Source organism: Aquarana catesbeiana, linkage group LG04, assembly GCF_042186555.1.
Source record: "Aquarana catesbeiana isolate 2022-GZ linkage group LG04, ASM4218655v1, whole genome shotgun sequence".
NCBI lineage: Eukaryota > Metazoa > Chordata > Amphibia > Anura > Ranidae > Aquarana > Aquarana catesbeiana.
The window spans coordinates 133,633,893-133,657,507 of NC_133327.1; the positions used below are offsets into that span (position 1 = coordinate 133,633,893).

General features: G+C 40.0%; 1 protein-coding gene across 5 annotated transcripts in view; it reads right to left on the reverse strand.

Annotated features, from left to right (window-relative positions):
- Positions 1–23,615, reverse strand: part of SPHKAP (SPHK1 interactor, AKAP domain containing) — a gene marked incomplete in the record, with an annotated part of 381,842 nt that overhangs the window by 98,990 nt on the left and 259,237 nt on the right. For all 5 annotated transcript variants that reach the window (XM_073625690.1, XM_073625689.1, XM_073625688.1 and 2 more), the window contains 2 exon segments: positions 3,800–3,934; positions 5,855–5,914. In XM_073625690.1, the coding sequence (XP_073481791.1) occupies positions 3,800–3,934; positions 5,855–5,914 (195 nt within the window).

A 23,615-nucleotide genomic window follows, 5' to 3' on the forward strand; every position in this document is an offset into this window, starting at 1 on the left:
TATGCCCGCATAGTTCCAGCACAATATCACTCAGCAGAGACCCAGGAGGCAGCAATGGGGGATCTCTGCAGTTTTTTTTTTATCAGCCACTGAACACGTTTTATTTTTTTATTACAGGTACTTATATAGCGCCATCAATTTACACAGTGCTTTACATGTATTGTACATCAATCCCTACCCCTCAAGGAGTGTTCAATCTAAGGTCCCTAGCTCACATTCATACATATACATACTAGGGACAATTTAGACAGGAGACAATTAACCTACCAGCATGTCTTTGGAGTGTGGGAGGAAACCGGAGTACCTGGAGGAAACCCACGCAGGCACAGGGAGAACATGCAGACTCCATGTAGGTAGTGCCGTGGTTGGGATTTGAACCAACGACTGCACTGACCACACTATTAAAGGAGCATTTATATGCTATTTTGTACATTACATAGTCCCGATCCCTGCAATCCATATGCTATGTTGTAAGTTACATATTCCTGAGTGCTGCACTCAATGTGCTGTTATACATTACATAGTCCTAACCAGGGCCGGGACAAGGGGTGGGTGGGAGATGAGGCTGCCCTGGGTGCAATGGTTTACTTTAGGAATGGGGGGGCACCTTCCTTCTGTTACAAGGCTGACAAGGAGAAATGACAGCGGCGGTGATTTTGACTAGCAAATGACTGCTCTGTGTAGGATCGCCTAAGCTTGCACATCATGAACGGGGGAAGGAGATGCAGTTTGGTATCTTTGCCATGGGCACTGGATGACCTCACCCCGGCACTGGTCCTAACTATTACACTTTCTTTCATGTTGTATGTTATATATTTCTGATCCAAGTGTTCATTGTTTTAATAGCTACTGACTGTCAAGGAGTCCAAATCTGTAATAAGGAAGTTGTTCTTTATGGCAGGATCAAATATATTATTGTGCAGAAAAGCATATGTAATAGAGGAGTCTGTGTTTTTTTTTTTAATTATCCTTTTTTTAGGGTTTTTGCGAGTCACTTGTGATACTGTAATCAAGACATTTTTTGGAGTACATTAACTGCAGCAAGTAGGCTCCAGTTCTTTTTAAGCACTACCCTTTAAGCCACTTTCACTGTTAGGTGCAATCTGGTCACACCCTCTGTTTTCTGTGCAACGCATAGTGTGCCTCTGAACCCTTTGTAATGTGTTTCCCCGGGGCCATTTACAATCCTAGAAACAGCCCTGTTTCCTACTGACAATAACAGGGAAGGTTCACAAAAGGCGCTGGCTGAATGTTTGGGATTTATTGGTTTTTTAACTCCTAGGATTTTAGTCCTCTATACATGTTATCTGAGTATTGTTGTTTAGAAGAATCTGTGTCTATCATAAATAATATAGTTAGAAGAGGTAAATTTGACCATTTTTCTCTATTACCTCGTTGGATTTGAAAAGAAGTGCTCATTTTTATGATAAATGTAGAAAATTGCTATGTTTTTCCTGACGTTTCCCCTTATGCTGCAACAGTTTCATTGTAAACCCTCTTGAGACATGAATACAATGCCTGACTTTACAGCTAGATAAATAGCTACGGAATGCAATGTGTCAGTGTTTAGCGGAATCTATTTAGGGAATTCACTTTTGTACGATGTGATGGCTTAGGAGCATAGTGGGATGTAAAAGTGGGCTAGAATGGTCTGTTTTTGGCATTAAAAAATGTAAATCATATTGGATAATAATAGTAAATTATGGAGTTAAAAAATAGAAATATAAAATAAAAATAAATAAAATCACTTGAACAGAACTGGAGAAATTGTTTGATCTTACTGACATCCTTATCGCAGAATAATACATATATAAACATAGATTTCCAAACTCATTGCAGGACAAGTAGGGAATTCTATATATCTTTCTGCTTTACATGGAGAGAAGATAAGGACGTATGCCTCGTACACACGATCGGACATTCCGACAACAAAATCCATGTTTTTTTTCAGACGGATGTTGGCTCAAACTTGTCTTGCATGCACACGGTCACACAAAGTTGGTCAGAAATTCCGAATGTCAAGAACGCGGTGAGGTACAACACGTATGACGAGCCGAGAAAAATGAAGTTCAATAGCCAGTGCTCTTCTGCTTGATTCTGAGCATGCGTAGCACTTTGTAAGTCAGAATTGTGTACACACGATCGGAATTTATGCAAATGGATTTTGTTGTCGGAAAATTTGAGAACCAGATGTCAAATTTTTTGCGATGGAAATTCCGATGGAAAATGTCCGATGGAGCCAACACACGGTCGCAATTTCCGAAAAAAGGTTCCCATTGAACATTTTCCATCGGAAAATCCAACCGTGTGTACGAGGCATTAGTCTACTCTGGCTTGAATCAACATTTACTGAAGTATCTACAAGATGATTGGTTGCTGCTCAAAGATGAGCTAAGACACACACAGTTTGAATAGTTCAAATTCACTGTTGGTTAGGGCAGGAGATCAGGCCTCTTGTGCTAGAGGTTGCATGGTGAACACTTAGTGGCTATTGTAGTAGTTACTCCAGATATGCTGTTTTTAAGAAGTGAAGGTACTGTAAATATCTCCTAAACGTACCCCGTTTAGGAGATATTTACTGTACATGCAGCCAGTGACATCACCGGCGCATGCGCTCTGAAGTGTCCTGTGTCGTAAAACGGCAGTTCCTACGTGCATGTGCATGGCACGCGCATGGCTCTGGCCACACACACAGCCTGAGTCCACAAACCCCGAAGGAAGACCGAGTGAAGATGGAAGCCTTGTCAGCGGTGACAGCGCGCCGTGGAAGACTTTGTTTTAAGGTGAGTTACACATAATGTGCTAGTACAGAATGCATACTAGTACATTTTTTTGTTCTTCTTTGAAAAGCGAGTGATTTTGGGCAGTCGTTCATATTCATATTTTTTTTCTTTTAAAAGTGAGTTATTTTGGATGTTCTTTATCTTTTTTTTCTCTCTTCTTTGAAAAGCGAGTGATTTTGGGTGTTCCTCATTTTTTTTTGTCCTCTATTTGAGTGTTGAGAACACTCCCTTTGATTCCATAAGTGATCAAAATAGAAAGGTAAATTGGATAAGTATTGAATGGTTTCTAGGGTGGTTCTGTGTGGAATATTTGCGATGCATGTGCGCTTATATACACATTACTTTGCCTCCACGTGATTTATATATGTGGATATGGTTGATTTTCATGTGTATGCGCATCCTTTCCATCACGTATATGGTTTAGTATCTCATTATTTCCTCTTATCCTTGAACAGTTTTTAAGAAATATTAAATCATACAATTAGACTCAATTTGTTATATAGTGATATATGTGATTTATATTGGTATACATACATGTTTTTTTGCTCATTTTTCTATTTTTGTTTTTAATACATTTCTTGCTTACATGTTTACATTATCTATTTTTGTTTTGACCATTTTATGATCAGATGTTTTAGCATTTAGGAAATGTTTTTATGTCGGTGAGGTTTTGTGTTGATTGCTCTTTAATTGCAGGTGTTTTGTGTTAGGTGTTTGATTGGATATACACCTTTAAATAGCTTGTATTGTGAGCATTTCAATTGTTGTGAACAAGCACGTTTCTTTTCGCGTGAAACGCGTCAACTGATCATCATTGCAATTTTGTCTGGCTCATGACAATAAAGAAATTTCTACAGCATTTTTTGGATTCAAGTGTGCGATCAATCTTTTCTTCTCTTCTTGACATTATGGCTTTACCTTGCAGGTTGCAAAAAAAAAAAACAGTGGTTTACTACCGCTTGAAGGAGCTAAGTGCTCCTGCTGTATATAAACTACCTTGCGAGTATTTCTCTTACCTGTGAACTTTCTGTTGTTGGCCCACATTTTCTGTGTGTTAATCCACTGAACAGCACAATCTCATCTTCTTTCAGCTCTTGTGACCTTACTGAATTTATTAGCCTTAGCAAATCCGGAGACACTTCATCCAGCTTCTAAAAAATAAAGAGCCACATTTATTAACCATTGTTGAAAAAAGGACTCCTATGAGACATTATTTCCCCTGAATTTTTTTAGATTCCAGTCTTTAGAGACATGACGAGTCTTTGTCACTTGCTACTCGATATTTCTGAGGACCCTAAAGCTTGGGTCACTTGAAGCTGAACTTGAGGTCATTGCTTGTCAAGGCTGTGAATGAAACACAGTCTAGCCAGCATTAGGTCAGGAACAGGGTACAACTTAGTTTCAAACTGCAAGTACATAGTCTAAAAAAGGAACTAAACAAAAAACAGGTGGATGGCTGATGGGAAAATTTAATTTTTCCTTATTATTATTGGCTCACCAATATCTAAGAATGCATTCTAAGCCTGGTTACCTTACCTGACTTCAAACTATTGAAATGTCATGAAAAGGTAATACTGCTATTCAGGGTTTACAATTGGTCAAATGCTACCAACTACTCCTGTATATACTACAGTCAAAACTTGGAATAGTTAGTCCCGACAGAACTACGACAAGCACGTCTCTGTCCTGATCATCTGCCAAACCGTGGTAATAATACAGGCCGGAAGAGCATCTATATTTTACCTGCAGCTAAGCTTCTTTATATATTCTTTTAATATTATTACATTTGTACTTCTGTCACTATACAGTATCTGTCATTACCTAATTAAATGTTATATATCTGCAAGTGTTTGTGTGATTATTGCACATCTCAAAAAAAGAAAACCCAAAACATAACAGTCACATAACCGTGATAAAACAATGGCAAAGGACTAGTCACTATTATTCCATGTGGTATTCCTGCAGTTAATCCCCCCCCTTACAAAAACACCATGCATTGTTCTGCACTGTGTCTCCGATGAATGTAGCCATCTTGGCAGAGGCAGGGCTTTGCCTCCCCAGCAATGAGCCAATAAAAGTACAGTTATAACAACAACAAATTTTACTTAAAATTTCCTGAGACCAGCAGTCAGAGGCATTGGTGCCATGGATCTCACACTGCAGATACACAGCTATAAGGCTGTAGGCACAGGAGTTTCTAGGCACCTTCACATACCAGGAAAATGCACTATTTTTAAGAAGGAATTTCAAGTGAATGGTGCTTTTTTAGGGTTCTGTTTAGACACAATAAACTATTCTAGATGTTCCCTATAACAAGACAAATCTTCATTTTGTGATTTCATTTCCACTTCTGCCACCCATGCAACGCATATATGAGGGGGCAAAGAGAGTGGGCTTTAATGCTCACGCTCCACACATATGCATTCATGGACAGCCAAGGTTTGTGTGCTGAAAGCTCCCAGCACAGTGATTGACAGCTCTAAATCTCTCTTTATGATCAGGAGCCAGTGGGTGGGCTCCCAATCATATGACCACTGTAACAGTTTTACAGTGTAGACCAGCACAATATAGTATGCAAACATGGACATTTTCATCTGTAATAAGGGATGAAGGAAAATGCTCCATGGCACCTAACCAAAGGCACAAGGTCTCTTGTGCCATCATCCAAAGTGCATTGTCTTGAACTGAGAGGTCATATAACTAGTATAAATGAGGCAATTTATGAAGGGCAGTCGAAGGGAGTGAGGAGCTTTTTCTAGGGAGATCTCGAGATTGTAATAAACATTTCTGCAAGATACTGTTGGGGATGACAATTAACCCTGGTAGGAAAGAGCACAAGTATGGGCCAATAGTGGTGTGTATATAAAAAGGGCACAAATCATTATGGGCGGCTACTGCCTTTAATTTTGAAATAAATGTAAGGTGGGACTTTATAACTTAGAACTGGTACTCTCTGAATATCCAAATCCAGTGCTTTAATAACTTTTTTTCCCAGAAACATATATTACAGCATGTCTGTCAATGCAAATTGAGCGTATGATCAAAGAATGCAAAAGAAGAGCTTAACTTACCTTTCGTAAAGCTTCATGACTTGACTCCTCATTGAAAGCATTCAAATTTACAAAGCAGATCTGCAACACATAAAGAATATGAGAAGTTAATGCTGTTTTTGAATCCCATTGAACGTGTGCTCTTAGCTCAAGATGTTTCTTTTCAGTGTATGTGAAGCACTGTGTTGCTTAAATGTAAAAATCCATTAGCCATAAGTATAGTGGATGAGAAATTTTAATACCAACTATGTGATCTCTAGCCCTACTTCAAATTATGAATTAATGCCACAGAGAAATGTTTTTGTGCATAGTTGAGTCGCTTAGCCTTGTTTCCATGTCCTATGCATGAAAACATAGGAATTGGGGTGCAGAAAAATTGCAGCAGGTGCGCTGGACTGATGAGTCAAATTTTGAAATATTTGGCTGTAGTTTGTTTGCCAAAGGGCTGGAGAGAGGTACATTAATGAATGCAGGCAACAGTGAAGAATGATGGATTTTCCCTGCAAGTTTGGGGCTGCATTTCTGCAAATGGAGTTGGAGATTTGGTCATCAATAGTGTCCCCAATGCTGAGAAATAAGAGCAGGTTCTTATCCACCATGCCACACCATCATGGAGGCATGTGATTTTCCCCAAATGTATTCTGCAGCAGCACAATGACCCCAAACATACAGCCAATGTCATTAAGAAAAGTGAAGGTTTGGTCAACATCATCGAGTCTGCCTGGGATTACATGAAGAAACAGAAGGATTCGAGGCAGCCTACATCAACAGAAGGTCTTTGGTAATTCTCCAAAATATATGCAACAGCCTTCCTTCCTTCAAAAACTGTGTGCAAGTGTACCTTGAAGAATTGATGCTGTTTTGAAGGCAAAGGGTGGCCATACCAAATATTGATTTGATTTGGATCTTCTTCTGTTTATTTTCTTTCCATTTTGTTATTGACAAAAATAAACTATAAACACTTCTATTAATGAAAGCTTTCCTAATTTACAGTATTTCTTCACACCTGTCTAAAACTTTTGCACAGTACAGGCAGTCCCCAGGTTACAAACAAGATAGGGTCTAAAGGGTTGTTCTTAAGTTGAATTTGTACGTAAATCAGAACAGGTACATTATTTAAGTGTAGCTCCAGCCAAAAAAAAAATATTTTTAAGCTTTTTGAGTAGCATGGAGAAAGGTTAACATTTGTTTTGTTGTTGAAACAAGGATTGGTGGCAAAGCTTCAGTGGAGACACCTTTTTTCCATTATTACTCTTATGCCCCGTGCACATGAGTGGAAATTCTGCCAGCAAAAGTCCAATGTGAGCTTTTGGTCGGAAATTCCGACCGTGTGTATGCTCCATCGGACTTTTGCTGGCGCAAAAAAACACGCATGCTCGGAAACAATTCGACACATGCTCAGAAGCATTGAAGTTCATTTTCTCGGCTTGTCGTTGTGTTGTACGTCACCGCGTTCTTGGCAGTCGAAAGTTCAGAGAACTTTTGTGTGACCGTGTGTATGCAAACCAAGCCTGAGCGGAATTCCGTCGGAATAACCATCCAAAATTTTTCTGACGGAAATTCTGCTTGTGTGTACAGGGAATTACAGGAGTGAATTTCCCTTCCTAGGGGTACATTTCCTCTCACTTCCTGTTGTCTCCCTCCGTTTGTAAGTAGGAGTCGTTTGTAAGTCAGGTGTTTGTAACTTGGGGATCGCCTGTACTGTATATATCATTTTTTGTAGAAGATGCTCTCCAATTAAACTTGAATTTAAGTGTGAGATACATGCAAGTAGCATGTAAACAGACGCATCAAAAGGGTTTACTGCATTCTGTTTACTTTTATATGTTTTTTTTCCCCACAAAAGTTTTATTGTGGAAAAAGTTTAAGACAAAATATAGAACACGGATAGTCATAAATAAGTGTACAAAACACATAGAACTTCTGCAGGTGAGGTCAAACATTATATACAAATGCAATCAAAAGAACACAGATGAAGTCTCGCCTTGACAAGACAGGTTTCCTTTCATGTTACATACAAGTGAATAACATAAAACTCTACTGAAAGTACACACCGGGTAACGAGGTAATCCGAGTCACTAATGGGGGGGTGGAATTTTGCTTAGACCTCAGGGCCAGTGGGTTGAGAAATTAAGCAGGGTGTGGCATTGGGGGATCGTATCCGTCGTGTTGTTCTACCAATTCCTGCTGAAAAGGTGTTATTCAGGGTACACATATCATATAGGGGGCAGAGCTTTTTTTAAAAAAAATAGTGTGGTAAGGAGGAGTGGTGCAGGAGAAATTGAGTTGGAGTGAAGTCTAAGTTGTAAGTGGTCATCAGCGAGATAATGTGGTGCATGACCACCAAATATGCAGTAGCGTCCTGCAATCAGACTGACATCTCCAGCAAGTCTCAGACAGTTGTTCCGGAATTTGTGTATAAATGCAAGGGTTCGGTACCTGCGCGCCTGAAGTTTATACCTATTTTCTTGGGTTTATATGTTGATTGAGCCTGTGTGGATGTTTAGACGTATACGTTCCCAATCCTCCTGTAGGAGGGAAAGAGAGAGGTCCTTCTCCCATGCTGCGTAGGTGATACCACTGTTAGGTGAAAGGTCTGCAAACAGCCATGTATCAGAATGTGTTGTGGGAATCAGGCGACGTTGGGGAACTTTCCCAGAGCATATTGCCTCGAACAATGTTAGGGGTCTATAGATGGCAGACCCTCCAGCCAGAGAGCGAAGATAGTGTGAAAGACGTAGGTAGGTCCGGGGGGAGGGGGTTTCTTCTTGCAGAGGATAGATTTTCATATAAAAGAAGGTTGCCACTGTCGAAAAAGTGGTATGCCAACACTTTATCGTGTGGCCAGATTTCTGCCAAGAAGCGATGGTGCGTGCCAGGAGGGAAGTCGGGGTTGAGCTGGAGTGGAGCAAGCGGGCACAGGATGGATGAGAAAGAGGTAGTTTTGCAAACACTGCTGAAAAGGGCTGCTGTTAGAAATTACAGGGTCTCGCACAGTCAACCTGACAGCCCCCCCCCCCCCCCCCGAAATTAGCAAAACAATATTTTCCCTAAAATACACTAAAATCATTATTAGTGGACACAAATACATCATAATTTATTTGTATTATTTTGAATTTACAAAATTCCTGTTAAATCTAAAAGATAAAACTGTATTGAGTGGGGATGCAGCAGTAAAATATTTAATAAAAATAAATATATTAAAACAATTAAGGGTGGGTTCACATTATAAAGGTGCATCCAAGTGTGCCTGTTTTTTCACACGTTTTCATGTGGTGAGTTTTACATAGCCCATTCATTTCAATGGCCTGCCAAACACACAGGAATGTGCAAAAATTCGACTGGAATTCGATGTAAAATTCAATTTGAATTTGAATTTGAATTTTGGAAATTCGGACGAATTTTGTTTCACTATTTGGAGCATTCGGTAAACTTCATTTTTACTGTAATTCAGGTATTCGGATATATCCGAATCTCCGAACAATGAAAAATTCTTCCAAATATTTATTTGGAACAAAACTAACTGCACATGTCTAATGAGCAGTAGTACATTGATTTGCAGAGGGAACCGAGTCTGTAGGTATGATGACTGTGTAGGGGGAGAAGAAGCAAAGTCGCATTGCATATATAGGTTGGACAGTTGGAGCAGTACAGTCAGCAGAGAGACAGGATGGATCAGATGGGACGAGCTCAGGAGCGAAGGACTACAGGGAGATTAACCAGGATACAATCAGAGATATCAGGCACAAAGATCTGAGCATGGTTGCAGGGATGGGGAATGATATCTGAGAGAAAGAGTGAGTAGAGTAAGAATCTGAAGGAAAGAAGGGGGGAGTAGAAGTTACAGAGGTAAATAGATGGGAACATAAATGAATCAGACTGGCAGAGTGGAGTGAAAGCTAACATTTAAAGCACTGAGCCAGACTGTGAGAGAATGACAGGAGGCCGTGGAGCTGAACGTAGCTTAGCGGCTTCAAATGTGTTTGTCAGCTTCCCGGCCCCCCCTTTTGAGCTGATGGGGCTGTGCAGGATACGGCAGAGCCAGAGGTACCCCCTTATCAGCAGTCCTGCCACTGAAACAGCATAAGGTAGTTCCGATGAGGACATGTAGGCTTATCTCTGTTGGAATGTGGCGAAGGAACAGCCAAGGCAAGGAACTCAGAGATAGTGACATGAAAGAGGCCTCCAACTCTCCCCAATCCTTGCGTTTATTATGCACGTTCCAATCAATTATTCTTGAGAGGTGGCAGGCACTATAATAATTTCGGAGTTCTGGCAAACCTATACCTTCTTTTTGTTTGGCCAGGGAGAGTTGGGCATAACTTATTCTCTAGGCCTACTGTTACCCCAAAGAAGAAGTTGGGCCATTGCTTACAAGCAGTTAATTATTTTTTTATGGCAAAGCATTGCTTTTAAATTGGAGTGGTGCCTTAACACCAACTTTGCATTACATGGCAGCCTCAGCCTGCTTTTGAGGGCACTAGCGATTGCTTCAACTGGGTCCCCACATAGACACATTAAGCTCTACCCACAAGTACAATGCTGGTCCACTCAGCGGTTGGTGACAAATGTCAATGATAATACATTTCTAACTAACACCAATTAGAGTCAAACTGACTAGAAAGTTGAAATGCAACATGTAATATTAAAACATGTAGCACATAGAGAGCGATAAAGTTAATTATAAGCCCCTTTCACACAGGCGCCTCCATGAAGTGGATTAATACAGGATGCCATGCATCAAGGTATCTACCCAACACCAACATAAACACATTTTCCCTGGCGGTATGATTATTTCAGATTTTTGCGTCTCAAAGCAGTACAATTATTTTGCATAGAAATTTGGCGTTTTATATTGTCGGCCTGTAATTCTTAGCAATAACACACTTAAATCTGTCCACCAAGAGTCTAGTAGATATCCCGAGTATGATGAAGTTTGAAACACAAAATCATAAATTATAATATAATAAATAAATATAAATAATTATAAAAAATAATAATATAATAATAATAATAATAAAATAAATGTTCCCACGATTCACTATCGCTCAATTCTGCAAGTGTTCTAATTTACTATCGCTGTTTTCTAGCTGGTCTAAAACCACTTTTGAAGTAAAGGGACACTTTTTGGTTGCTATGGACAATCTCCAGTTTCCAGGCAGAAAGAACAGTATATATAATAAAAAAACTGCATGCAGGGCACTGGACAAAGCACTGGGGACAAAAGGGATGTGAAATGATTTCATACAGTACTGTAATCTGTAAGATTACAGTGTACTGTATGTGTTATAAATTGTCACTTTTTTGAATTTGCCGCCAGGCTCCGCCCCCGTGCGTCGCGACGCTCGCAGGGAACGGAGCCCGGCACAGAGAGGCTTCGGTAAGGCGGACAGAGCCCGCGGACACAGCGGGGGGACATCGGAGGATCCTGGGGACAAGGTAAGTATACCGCACCAGGATCCTGAGATGTAATCCTGAGTGTGGCTCGGGGTTACCGCTAATGGTGCTGAAATTTAACCCCGAGCCACACTCGGGAATACTGCCAGGGAGGCTACAATGGCATGGAAAGGTTCAACCTAGGTGAGTGACAACATGAAAACTTGCACTCTGCAGGAATTGACACCCACATCATTTACTTATCAGGAGATTAAATACCCTAATACTCATGGTAGTTCAAGAATGAGAAACTGTCTGTCACCATACTTGACAAATAATTTCAGACCCTTGGATCTCCAATTACTTAGGGGGGAACCCTACTGACTTGACATGGCTATAGGTTGCTATGCTTTACCGTTATGGTCTTGTCTGCCTGGGCGGTGTTCAGTTCAGTCCAAACTTCATCCAACTCCCTCTCTCTTATAGCCCACAGTCTAGTGTCTGCTATTCAAATGCATGGGAAGGGGCTTTCATTTCCTTCTTCTTGACTTCGCCCCTTTTTTGTGAAGGGTGAAGTCTCCACCACAGCGTGTGGTAGCATCCCATGCTTACCTCTCTCCTGGGGACCCAACCCTGTCAGGTTATATCTCTTTTAAGCCCTCCCTACTTACTTTTATGGGACTTGCCTGCTTTCATATTCCAATTTGTGTTATATGTGTTATAAGGGCTAACTTACTATCATGAAGTTGTATACTAATGTTTACCTGCTGTTGGCATCACACAATGACTGTTTGTAAAGCCTCTTACTCTTTGTACCTCATAATGTATTACTCCCACGTGTGAGCTCGATGTCATTGTATTATTCAATATGCTTGAAATTATTCAAATTTTTGAAACAAAAAAAAAAATGAAAATGGACTGACGCTGGAAATTAGTATATGATACATAATTTTTCATTTCTTGTTTTTCTCTTTTTGTGATATCTTTGTCTTATGGGCAACATTTTTGATCCACTCCTTTTATGTCCAAATTGTATTCAGGGATGTGTAGGAAGTTCATGTTTTTTCTTCTTTCTCTTGTTTTGTAACTGTTACTTTAACATGTATCCTGATATTGTACCCACGAGTTGTATCTCTGTCTTTTTTTGTAAAATGCAGTATGAACTATTGAGATAAGAGGGGATTAAATACCTTTATAAAATAAGCAGAAAAAAAATTCAAGAAAAAAAAAATGGTACAACATCGCCTACTCTTTAATTCAATGCTGCCAAAATATTTCTTGGCTTTCACCGATTTCTAAGGAAATGTGACATGCTCACACGCAGTAGTTAAATGGATGTAACCAAATGCCTTCTTTTAAAAGTAACTTTTACATATATTGTTAAAACACACTTTTGCTGTTTAGCATGCCTCAGTGGTGGGGAATTATTTAATCACATACATTAAATCTTTGAGCGTAAAGAAATGCTCTCTTGTCATACGTAGCACTCAGTATTGTTGCACACTGAAAGCCTGACTGCATGTCTCCACCTTCTTACCACGTCTTACAGTCTTCACTGCCGAATAATTATGTTAACTTCTTTGTCTTCATCGCCTGCTTCTAAATGTGCAACAAACTGGCTGTTTGTTTAAAGATCAAGACTGAATCCCACGCAGAGTGCTGCAGAACACCGACTTACGTTCACAGCTTCATATCCAGTAATTACAATATTTTAACAAAAATCATGGCCACATGACATAGTCTCACAGCAGAAACTAAGTTGTTAAAAATATGATAAGAAATGGCATTTTCTTACTGGTAAAGCTGTTGATTAAAAATGAAAAAGCTCAAAGTTCACTAAACCCACTCAGAATCCAAATTTATGGTTCCTGTTAGTTTTTTTGGACTTCTTCTTTCTCTGAGTGGTGAGATTTCTGAGAAGCGGTGTGTCTTCTTCCACAAAGACAAAGCAAAGGTATCACTCTCACTACTGGAATGCCCAATTATTTGTATAATCTACATTAAAGAAAAGCCAACATCCTGGATTTATAGTGGCTGTTTCAAGGTATGGCATCACTGGAGTCCCAGAAAGATATAAGTAAACAAGTGATTCAACATGTCAGGTTCCCTGACCCCTTTAAGTACCACCAGGCAGTGCATAATTAGAGTCCTTAACTGGATCAAACATTGTACCTTTAAATGTTGGGTGGGTTTGGAACAGGACATGGCTTCCCTTTCCTTACAAACACTACCCTGGAAATTCTCATCACTCCCCTCTGCACTTAAAGCACATCCATTAATAGATACCACTCTGGCAGCCTTATCGAAAGCAGGGTGCCCTTCATCCTCTCCCAGAGACAGCCTATCGCAGATTTCTCTGGCTATTGGTGCTACTGGATTTGCTCCTTGCCTTTCAGATCTATTCTTTAGGCCATTCTTGACTTCGAAGCAATTCTGGCTTAGGAATTTTTTGGACGGAAATGTATTATGGATATCCAATTCCCTGGCTGCTATAGGGACTTTTTATTTCACATGGGTGCCTCCACTATGTAAATAACCCTGCAGGCCACAGACCTAAAAAAATGAATAGAAGCTTTTCTATCAATTAAACATCATTCTGTCCTGAGTGAAGATTTTTCTCCTTTTACTTGCTCTTTGTTGGGTGCTTTAACAAAAATTACAACTCTAAAGAGTCTAAAAGTCATAAAAAGGTCAAACAATGGCAATCTGGTAAACTCATAAATGTAAGTGTTCCCAACCAGAAAAAGGCAATTCATTTTAAATAGCAGCGATAGTAATTTATTTTGTAAATTGGGATGCCTCTCTACTTTAGAAAACGTTTGCAGTAAGAGATAGTCCCATCTGCTATTCTACCTAGAGCACCCGTGTAATGTTGCAATCTCGGCAGGATCCGTCTTTGGCATATGCTGGTATAAGAATTCTAGTGTGTGCCTGCGTGACCCCATATACGTATTGCTTGATTACCCTGGGGATGAACGATCCTTTATTTGGTCAATGAATATTTAATTTTAAAACTTGCAAGGAAGATAGAAAAGATAAACAGTAAAACTCTAAGCAGCTATATACTTTTATTGGATCTTTTTTGTTTTTTTTTTTTCATGTATTTTCTCCTGCAAGCACTTATTTCCTACCTAGTTGCGTTAATGCTGCATTAAAGCCAATCTATTGTATTACATAAAAATTAAAGCTAACATGTAAAAGCTTAATGGCATTTAGTCGCCACCTTTTCACAGGCACCAAAGCTGTCAACAGGTTGGTAGAATTAAAGAGCAGCTACTATACATTCAGAGTTATGTTTTTCTTTTTTATCTTGTTTCTTTGTATAATTTGTACACACGACCAGCCATATTTGTGTATTAGATAAACAGGCTCTGTTCTTGCTCAGTAATTCTGCGTTATGATTATGCGTTGCTTCTCCACTCTATTAGAGTAAATCTATGAGGTTGATTTACTGAAGGCAAACAGACTGTGCACTTTGCAAATAGCAGTTGGCCTCTGCAAGTGCAGTTGCTCCAGAACTTAGTAAATGAGGTAAGGGTTCACTTTGAAAAGAATACCCAATCATGTGCAAGGAAAAAAACAAAAAAAAAAATGCGTTTTTTTAAGTTTAACTTCAGCCAGGCGCTTCTGGCTGTGCAATGTGGGGTGTTCTGGGCGCTTCTGGGCATGCAGTTCTGTATGTGGGGCATGCAGTACATGTAGTACTGCAGTGTGGGATGTGTCCCGTTCTGCAAGATGGCTACTCAGCGACTTCCAAGACCAGCGTGGAGTGCACGCTGCCGGCAGTGACGTCACACCGCCTCCGTTCATAAGTAGGAGTCGTTCGCAACTCAGATGTTCGTAACTCGGGAACTGACTGTATGAGGTTTGATTATAAACTGCCCAATAACGAAAAAAAAAAAGCTGCAATTTGACCAGCTTTGACGCAAATGTACAAGTTTGGCAAGGCAGCACTAGCTCATTTGAACCTCGGAGACAGGGTGTTTCAAAATATTATTAAAGCCTATCTACAGTTTGAGCAAATTAGAGAATTCGCAGTTTTTTGAGGCATTCTGTCTCCAAGTGTCTTGCTTGCATCTATCGAGCAAGGTTACTTTGCGGTATACGCAAGGAAGCTGAGACCTCTGCAGTGTGTAAATGTGCTTTTACTGAACAAAAATGCTATAGATACAAAACTATTACAATATTAGGAATACAAATCAAGACTGACAGATATATCAAGCAAGATGCCTAGCAAACAAACAAAAACTATGGTCTCAGTAAATGCAACACACAACTTCAAATAATAGTCGGAATGCAGTAACATTTTTGCACCTCTAGTTTCTTATAAAAAGCCAACAACGATCAAATCCATAGAATCCGATCCACTAGCCTCAGCTAATCTACTCTGGCTAGCACCCTCGCAGAAACGTTCCATCACCAACCCCATCATTAGACATAGTCTGGTCATTTGGGATAGACTCAACCTCTGCTATGACCTTCAATACCCCCATAACTCCCTCCTTTCTTTCCTCCGCAATCCAAGCTTCTAAACGGCCTGGACCTCACCATCTTCCTTCACTGCCTGGACACAGGCAAAGCTGTTGCGAGCTCACCACTTCTTCATCTCATTTACACCATTTCTGAAGCTCCGTGAATCCCATGACCTTCCCTCCTTGGAGCTCTTCCGATACTTACAGATTAAACACTTCTTCTCCCCCTGCTCTCTCCTCAATTCTACCTCCCCACATTTCACTGCTTTTGAACAATCTTGTAAAACCGATCCACATAGAAGGGGACTTATCTCAGACCTATATGCCCAACTTTTTACCTACCCCTCAACATCACCAACGACATATGTGAACAAATAGGAATGAGACCTTAATATTACGCTTGAACCAGCTGACTGGTCACACATATGGCAGGCCACCAAATCGGCTTCCCCCAAGATTGTAGCCTTGGCAACCAACTATAAGGTGGTCACCAGATGGTATCTGGTCCCTGCCAGGATCTCCAAATTCTTCCCCCAATTGCCCCCCCCCCCCCACTGTTTTCAGGGCTGCCAGGCACCTGGAACCCATATTTATATCTGGTGGGAATGTCCAATAGTGTAAACCTTCTGGACCGCAGTATTCCAAATCTTACTGACGCTCTTTGATATGCCCCTATCCCTTGATCCAACTGTGGTCTCCTGAACAACAAACCCTCGGCTGTGACTTATTGCCAAATCAAACTCTTAAGCCTCGTACACACGATCAGATTTTTCCGACGAGAAATGTGTGATGACAGGCTGTTGGAGGAAAATCCAACCACGTGTATGCTCCATCGGACAATTGTTGTTGGATTTTCCGCGGACAAATGTTGGCTAGTAGGCTTTAAAATTTTAAGTGGACAAATGTCTGTTGTCGGATTTTCCAAGCGTCTGTACACAAGTTGGTCGGGAAAAAAGTCGAAAGTACAAAAACGCATGCTTGGAAGCAAGGACGAGCCAGAAGCGGTCGGTCTTGTAAACTAGCGTTTGTAATGGAGAATTAACATTCGTGACATTTGTGACGTGGCAAATTAAGAAATCTTGAAATGCAGCGCACATTCTCTTCTTCTTTAATGGGATAATAATGAAGCTGCTTTGCTGGTGATACTGATGGAGTTATTGCAAACACATTTTCAAAGGCTTTTTTTTCTAAAACTGAAGCAAGTCACCCTAGACAAGGTTGCTTCTTATGAAAAATTTTGGAAGCCCTAGATTACCCACTACTTAAGTGAATAAATCCGCGCTTCAGACACTATATGAGCTGCAGCCTCTCCCTAATTAGTTACCCTAAGGGGTCTAATTGAATAAATATGAGAGATAGTGTGAGAGAAGAGTGGCGCTGCCCTAAGAATGTTTATTGGTAAATAAATTACAACCTTTATTCATTACCGTAAGTGCTTATAAAGACTGTCTCCTTAGTTGTACCTAAGTGTGGTCATGTCTCGACCAATAACCTTGTGTATGTGAATCCCAAATGATAAACCAAAAATAATAAACCAAAAATAAGTGAAAAAATTAAGAATTGAAATCTTCTTACCCTATTATCAGAGAGTGCTGGTTAATTATAAATTACCATAAATAATGTGAAAAAGACATTAATACTTATTTAAAATTAGATAAACTAAAATAAATTGACCCCAAAATTCAAAAGTATTGTGACACTAAACCATCTTACCCACTACTTACCTCCCGATTTCAACAAATCCCTCTTTCAGCCAAAACCTGTGGTCCTCTCTAGGGGGCCTCCCTTCTTTCTCTCTTTCTCATTCCATAACCTTACAAGCTACCCTTTGCTTTGCTTAGATTTTCTCTATGCATCTACTCCCCCCCCAATGGTCCCCAGGAATGCTTTGCTATGTCACGCCCTGCTCATATGGGCGTACACAACACCATCCTCCTACTTCTCGGTTACACAGCTACAGACAGATTTTGATTATCTATCTGTTAACTCCGACCATGCTGTGTAACCTATCCTCCTCCCACCAGAGGGCCCGCCCTCTAATGTTATCCACATTTTTACTATTTTCCTCTTTAATGTACTACATGTTGATGATACATACTCTGTGCCGGATTATTGTACACTAATCTAACCTCTTTTTGACTCCAGAGTATTGATGTACAACTCTGTTATATTTCAATAAAAATATTTGAACGAAAAAAAAAAAGCCAACAACAGCCAATCAGAAGCAACGATGGGTCACACTACTCCACCCCAGCTGTCATTTAAACTCTATTTGAGTTGCTCGTTTTTACTGCAGGAGAGAAAGGAGCAGACACATGCTGGCTATGCAACTTACACTATATTTTCTAAAGTATTGGGACGCCTGCCTTTACACACACATTAACTTTAATGGCATCCCAGTCTTAGTTGGTAGGGTTCAATATTGAGTTGGCCCACCCTTTACAGCTATAACAGCTTCAACTCCTCTGGGAAGACTGTCCACAAGGTTTAGGAGTGTATCTATGGGAATGTTTGACCATTCTTCCAGAAGCGCATTTTTGAGGTCAGGCATTGATGTTGGACGAGAAGGCCTGGCTTGCAGTCTCCGTCCTAATTCATCCCAAAGGTGGTGTTCTATTGAGTTGAGATCAGGACTTTGTGCAGGCCAACCAAGTTCCTCCACCCCAAACTCGCTCATCTATGTCTTTTTGGACTTTGCTTTAGACACTGGCCCAAATCATTTGGTGTAGGGGGATTATGGATTGGGGTTGTTTTTCAGGAGTTGGGCTTGGCCCCTTAGTTCCAGTGAAGGGAACTCTTAAAGCATCAGCATACCAAGACATTTTGGACATGTTCATGCTCCCAACTTTGTGAGAACAGTTTGGGGATGGCCCCTTCCTGTTCCAACATGACTGCACACCAGTGCACAAGCAAGGTCCATAAAGACACGCATGAGCGAGTTTGGGGTGGAGGAACTTGACTGGCCTGCACAGAGTCCTGACCTCAACCCAATAGAACACCTTTGGGATGAATTAGAGCGGAGACTTCAAGCCAGGCTTTCTCGTCCAACATCAGTGCCTGACCTCACAAATGTGCTTCTGGAAGAATGGTCCAACATTCCCATAGACACACTGCTAAACCTTGTGGACAGCCTTCCAAGGAGTGTTGAAACTATAGCTGCAAAGAGTGGGCCAACACAATATTGAACCTTAGAGACTAAGACTGGGATGCCATTAAAGTTCATGTGCTTGTAAAGGCAGACATCCCAATACTTCTGGTAATATAGTGTATATCATGCATTTAAAAGACAATTAATGTATATTTTTTACATGCAAACATTATGAAACTATAAGTTAAAAATAGTGCATGCATACAAATGCATATGTGTGTTAGCTTTTGCAGTAACCATATTTCATACTACCCATATACCATTTTTTAAAGTATATTCCATTTAATTTCTTAGCATTAGTAGTAGGTGATGAAGACACTGCTAACACCTGAACTGCTTTTATTCTCATCAAGAACATGGAGTGTAATATGGCAGTTGTATCTCCACCCTATTCCTCCCTCACTTCTCTTTTATTAGCCACTTGTTACTAAATGCATCTGTCTATCAAAAGAGGGTGGAACACATGACGGGACTTGGAAGAGCCACATTGTTCTATGCTGTGATATGTATAATAAAGAAAATACAGCGCTGTGCGAATAATAGGTGTAAACAGAAACCAACACAGCTATATACCAAAGCAATAAGTAATGAATAAAAAAGTGTAGTGCTATAAACCCTAAATACAACCTTTAGGTTAATACGGTGATGAAACCAGTGTTAGAATCCCAATATCAAGGGATGTGAAACTATATAAACCCTAGAACTCTAAAAGTATAGAGTAATAAAACAATGAAAAAGTCACAAACAAATGGATATATGCAATGTGATATGATCAATAAATATAAATCATAATTGTAATACAGTACATAAATGTTTAAATGAAATCAAGTAAAATAAATAGGTGTGATATCAATAAATTGTAATACAAATAGAGGTGAAAAAAGAAATAATAAAAATTATATGAAAATTAGCCAGTGTGAATTAAAGCACCAATGTGCAAACAAAAATTAAGGGCAGCAGTCCAAACATACGTTAGGAAAAATGGATAAAAAAGTCCAAAAATATGGAGGGTATTTTCAACACCGAGACCAATAGCCTTTGGACATCAACAATAGTAGGAGAGCTACCACCAAAGATCTCAAGGAGGCTAACCAGATGTCGGTGACTTGGAGTGGTGTATACCACCCAAGTCGCAAAGGCTTTTACACCAGCTAACTGGAGAGGTACATCTCTTTAGGCCACACTCATGGATCCTAGATCAGGATAGCAGCTTGGCACCAACGATCTCAAACAGCAGCATAAGGGTAACACTGCAATAGGGGCTCCAAACCGGTATTTACATCCCATGCGGAAAAATGAAAAATTCACATAGCGTGACACCGTATAACATAGATTTATTAAAAAGGATTTAAAATAAACTCACATGGTTAAAGGTCATCAAAAAGCATAACAAGAACAGTAGCGGTATGAAGTGGGTCCACCCTGTGATATGCTCTGTTCACTTTTTGAATGTATGGGAAGTAAGGAAAGACTATGACCTCTGGGCTGTACAGGTAGCAAAGATGAAGGTAAGACATCACAGAGAATTCCAGGTCCTGCTGTTATGCCTGTACAGTAGCTGGGGACACTAATGAGAAATCCGCAAGACACATAAGGCTTGATTTACATATAGCATAGGAATTTACCTTAAAGCTCAATGAATGTGGTAAAGTTTCATTCTGCAAAGCCGCTCGGCTATTATACCGGAGGAGCTGGAGGGGACGTCTCTTACCGGGCCTCCCGATGCACCGGGAGGCCCGATCACCAATCCAATGCGCTGCCTCCGGCGGCTGCTGACAGTCTGGAATGACAGCCGCTCACAGCCTCCTAATTGTAAACGTGGAAGCGACGTCATGACGTCACTTCCCGTTTACTCGGCTGCCAATGGTGCCGGTTTTTAAAAAATATACAGTATTCAGAATCGCCGAAAACGGCGCTCTGAATACTGTGAAGTGCAAAGGAGGGATCGGGGGTCTTTTAGACCCCCGATCCCTCTATAAAGAGTACCTGTCACCACCTATTACTGTCACAAGGGATGTTTACATTCCTTGTGACAGCAATAAAAGTGATCAAAAATTGTTTTTTTTTTTTTAAACACAATTTATAAATATAAAAATAAATAAAATAAATAAGAAAAAAAAAAATTTTTTTAAAGCACCCCCGTCCCCGCGAGCTTGCACAGCAAATAAAACGCATACGGAAGTCGCGCCCGCATATGTAAACAGTGTTCAAATCACACATGTGAGGTATCGCCATGATCGTCAGAGCGAGAGCAATAATTCTAGCCCTAGACCTCCTCTGTAATTCTAACCTGATAACCGTAAAAAAAATGTAAAGTGTCGCCTATGGAGATTTTTAGGTACTGTAGTTTGTCACCATTCCATGAGTGCGTGCAATTATAAAGCGTGACATGTTTGGTATCTATTTACTCGGCGTAACATCATCTTTCACATTGTACAAAAAAATTGGGCTAACTTTACTGTTTGTTTTTTTTTAAATTCATGAAAGTGTCCCTTTTCCCAAAAAGTTGCGTTTAAAACACACCTGCACAAATACCGTGTGATAAAAAATATTGCAACAATCACCATTTTATTCTGTAGATTCTCTGATAAAAAAATATATATAATGTTTTGGGGCTTTAAGTAATTTTCTAGCAAAAAAATACGGATTTTAACTTGTAAACACCAAATGTCAAAAATAGGCTTAGACATGAAAGGGTTAAACCACTTCAGCAACAAAGCTACAGTATTAGTAACATCATATCACCCTGTTAACATAGTATTATTCCATACCTCCCAACATTTTGAGATGGGAATGAGGGACACCTACTAGCAAACATATGTAGGCATAGGATACGCCCCTGCCACACCCCCTTAAAGGGGAAATAACTTAAAAAAAAGTTAATTAAATCCACAAGTGCTTTTTTTTAACCACTATTATTCCTTTATATTGGTTTTTAAAATTGAAAAAAGCAGCAATTTAGAATTTGGATGAAAGGTTTAGCACTGAAAGATAAAAAGTGCATTTTATATACAACTATATAGATCAGACCAAAATGAGGGACAAATGAAGAGGAAAGAAGGACAGAGGGACATTGCTCCAAATCAGGGACAGTCCCTCGAAATCAGGGACAGTTGGGAGCTATGTTATTCTGGTAGCATGTCATTATTCTTTAGGCTTTAATATGGTGTAGCCTTTTGTAATAATGTGCCCCTGTTGATTGAATAATATGGTACAGTTTGGACAATGGTAGCATGGCACTGTTATGACCACATTAAGATAGCACTAATTTCTAGACTTATGAAATGGTGTTGTACTGCTTATAAATTATGCTACCACTGGGGATCCCTGCCATTATTGCTCCAATATCCATTTTGGATAAAGCCAACCCTGCAAATACAGGAATGTATCAGAAGAACCTGGGCAGGTCACCAGCAGCAGTAATTGATTTCTACTGAAGATGCTGTATGTATTTTTTCTTTTTATGAAGCAACAAACACAGTAGCCAGCTTATAAGAAAATGTAAATTGCAGTGACTATTTTCAAGGGGCAATAATTCATCGCTGATAAGATTTGATATTTTCCCCCAGGTAAATGGAATCTGTTGGGTTAGTACACTGTGCACATAGCCCTGCTCTTCACACTTCCTTATTAAATAAGCCTTCCAATGCCTGGAACTACAGCTGCATTTCAAAAACCATGATAGCCAAGACTGGGAAAACCCGTTTAAAGCTGGTCATAGATGAGCAGATGTTTTATCTAAAATGATGAGCAGTGAAAATTGTCTATGCGTTCTAAAACATGTTACTAGAGTGCTCAGAATCATAGTGGTCTACTCTCAAATTGTCTGATGTGTGTGTTAGGACCATAAGCACACTTGAATAAATGACACCAGGCAAGCACATGCAGCCACCAGCCATGGGTAACCAGGCTCTCTGTGATCTGCCTTCTTCCCTTAAGGCATACAGACACATACAGTGCCGCAAAAGTATTCACCCCCTTGGCTTTTTACCTATTTTGTTACATTACAGCCTTTAGTTCAATGTTTTTTTTAATCTGAATTATATATGATGGATCAGAACACAATAGTCTAAGTTGGTGATGTAAAATTTGAAAAATATATACATAAAACTATTTTTCAGAAATAAAAAACTGATAATTGGCATGTGCGTATGTATTCACCCCCTTTGTTATGAAGCCCATAAAAAGCTCTGGTGCAACCAATTGCCTTCAGAAGTCACATAATTAGTGAAATGATGTCCACCTATGTGCAATCTAAGTGTCACATGATCTGTCATTACATATTTACACCTTTTTGAAAGGCCCCAGAGGCTGCAACACCTAAGCAAGAGGCACCACTAACCAAACACTGCCATGAAGACCAAGGAACTTTCCAAACAAGTAAGGGACAATGTTGTTGAGAAGTACAAGTCAGGGTTAGGTTGTAAAAAATATCCAAATCTTTGATAAACCCTAGGAGCACCATCAAATCTATCATAACCAAAAAGAACATGGCACAAAAGTAAACCGGCCAAGAGACGGCCGCACACCAAAACTCATGGACCGGGCAAGGAGGGCATTCATTTAGAGAGGCAGCACACAGACCTAAGGTAACCCTAGAGAATCTGCAGAGTTCCACAGCAGAGACTGGAGTATCTGTACATAGGACGACAAGAAGCCGTACGCTCCATGGGCTTTATTTCAGAGTGGCCAGAAGAAAGCCATTACTTTCAGCAAAAAACAAAATGGCACGTTTTCAGTTTGCGAAAAGTCATGCGGGAGACTCCCAAAATGTATGGAGGAAGGT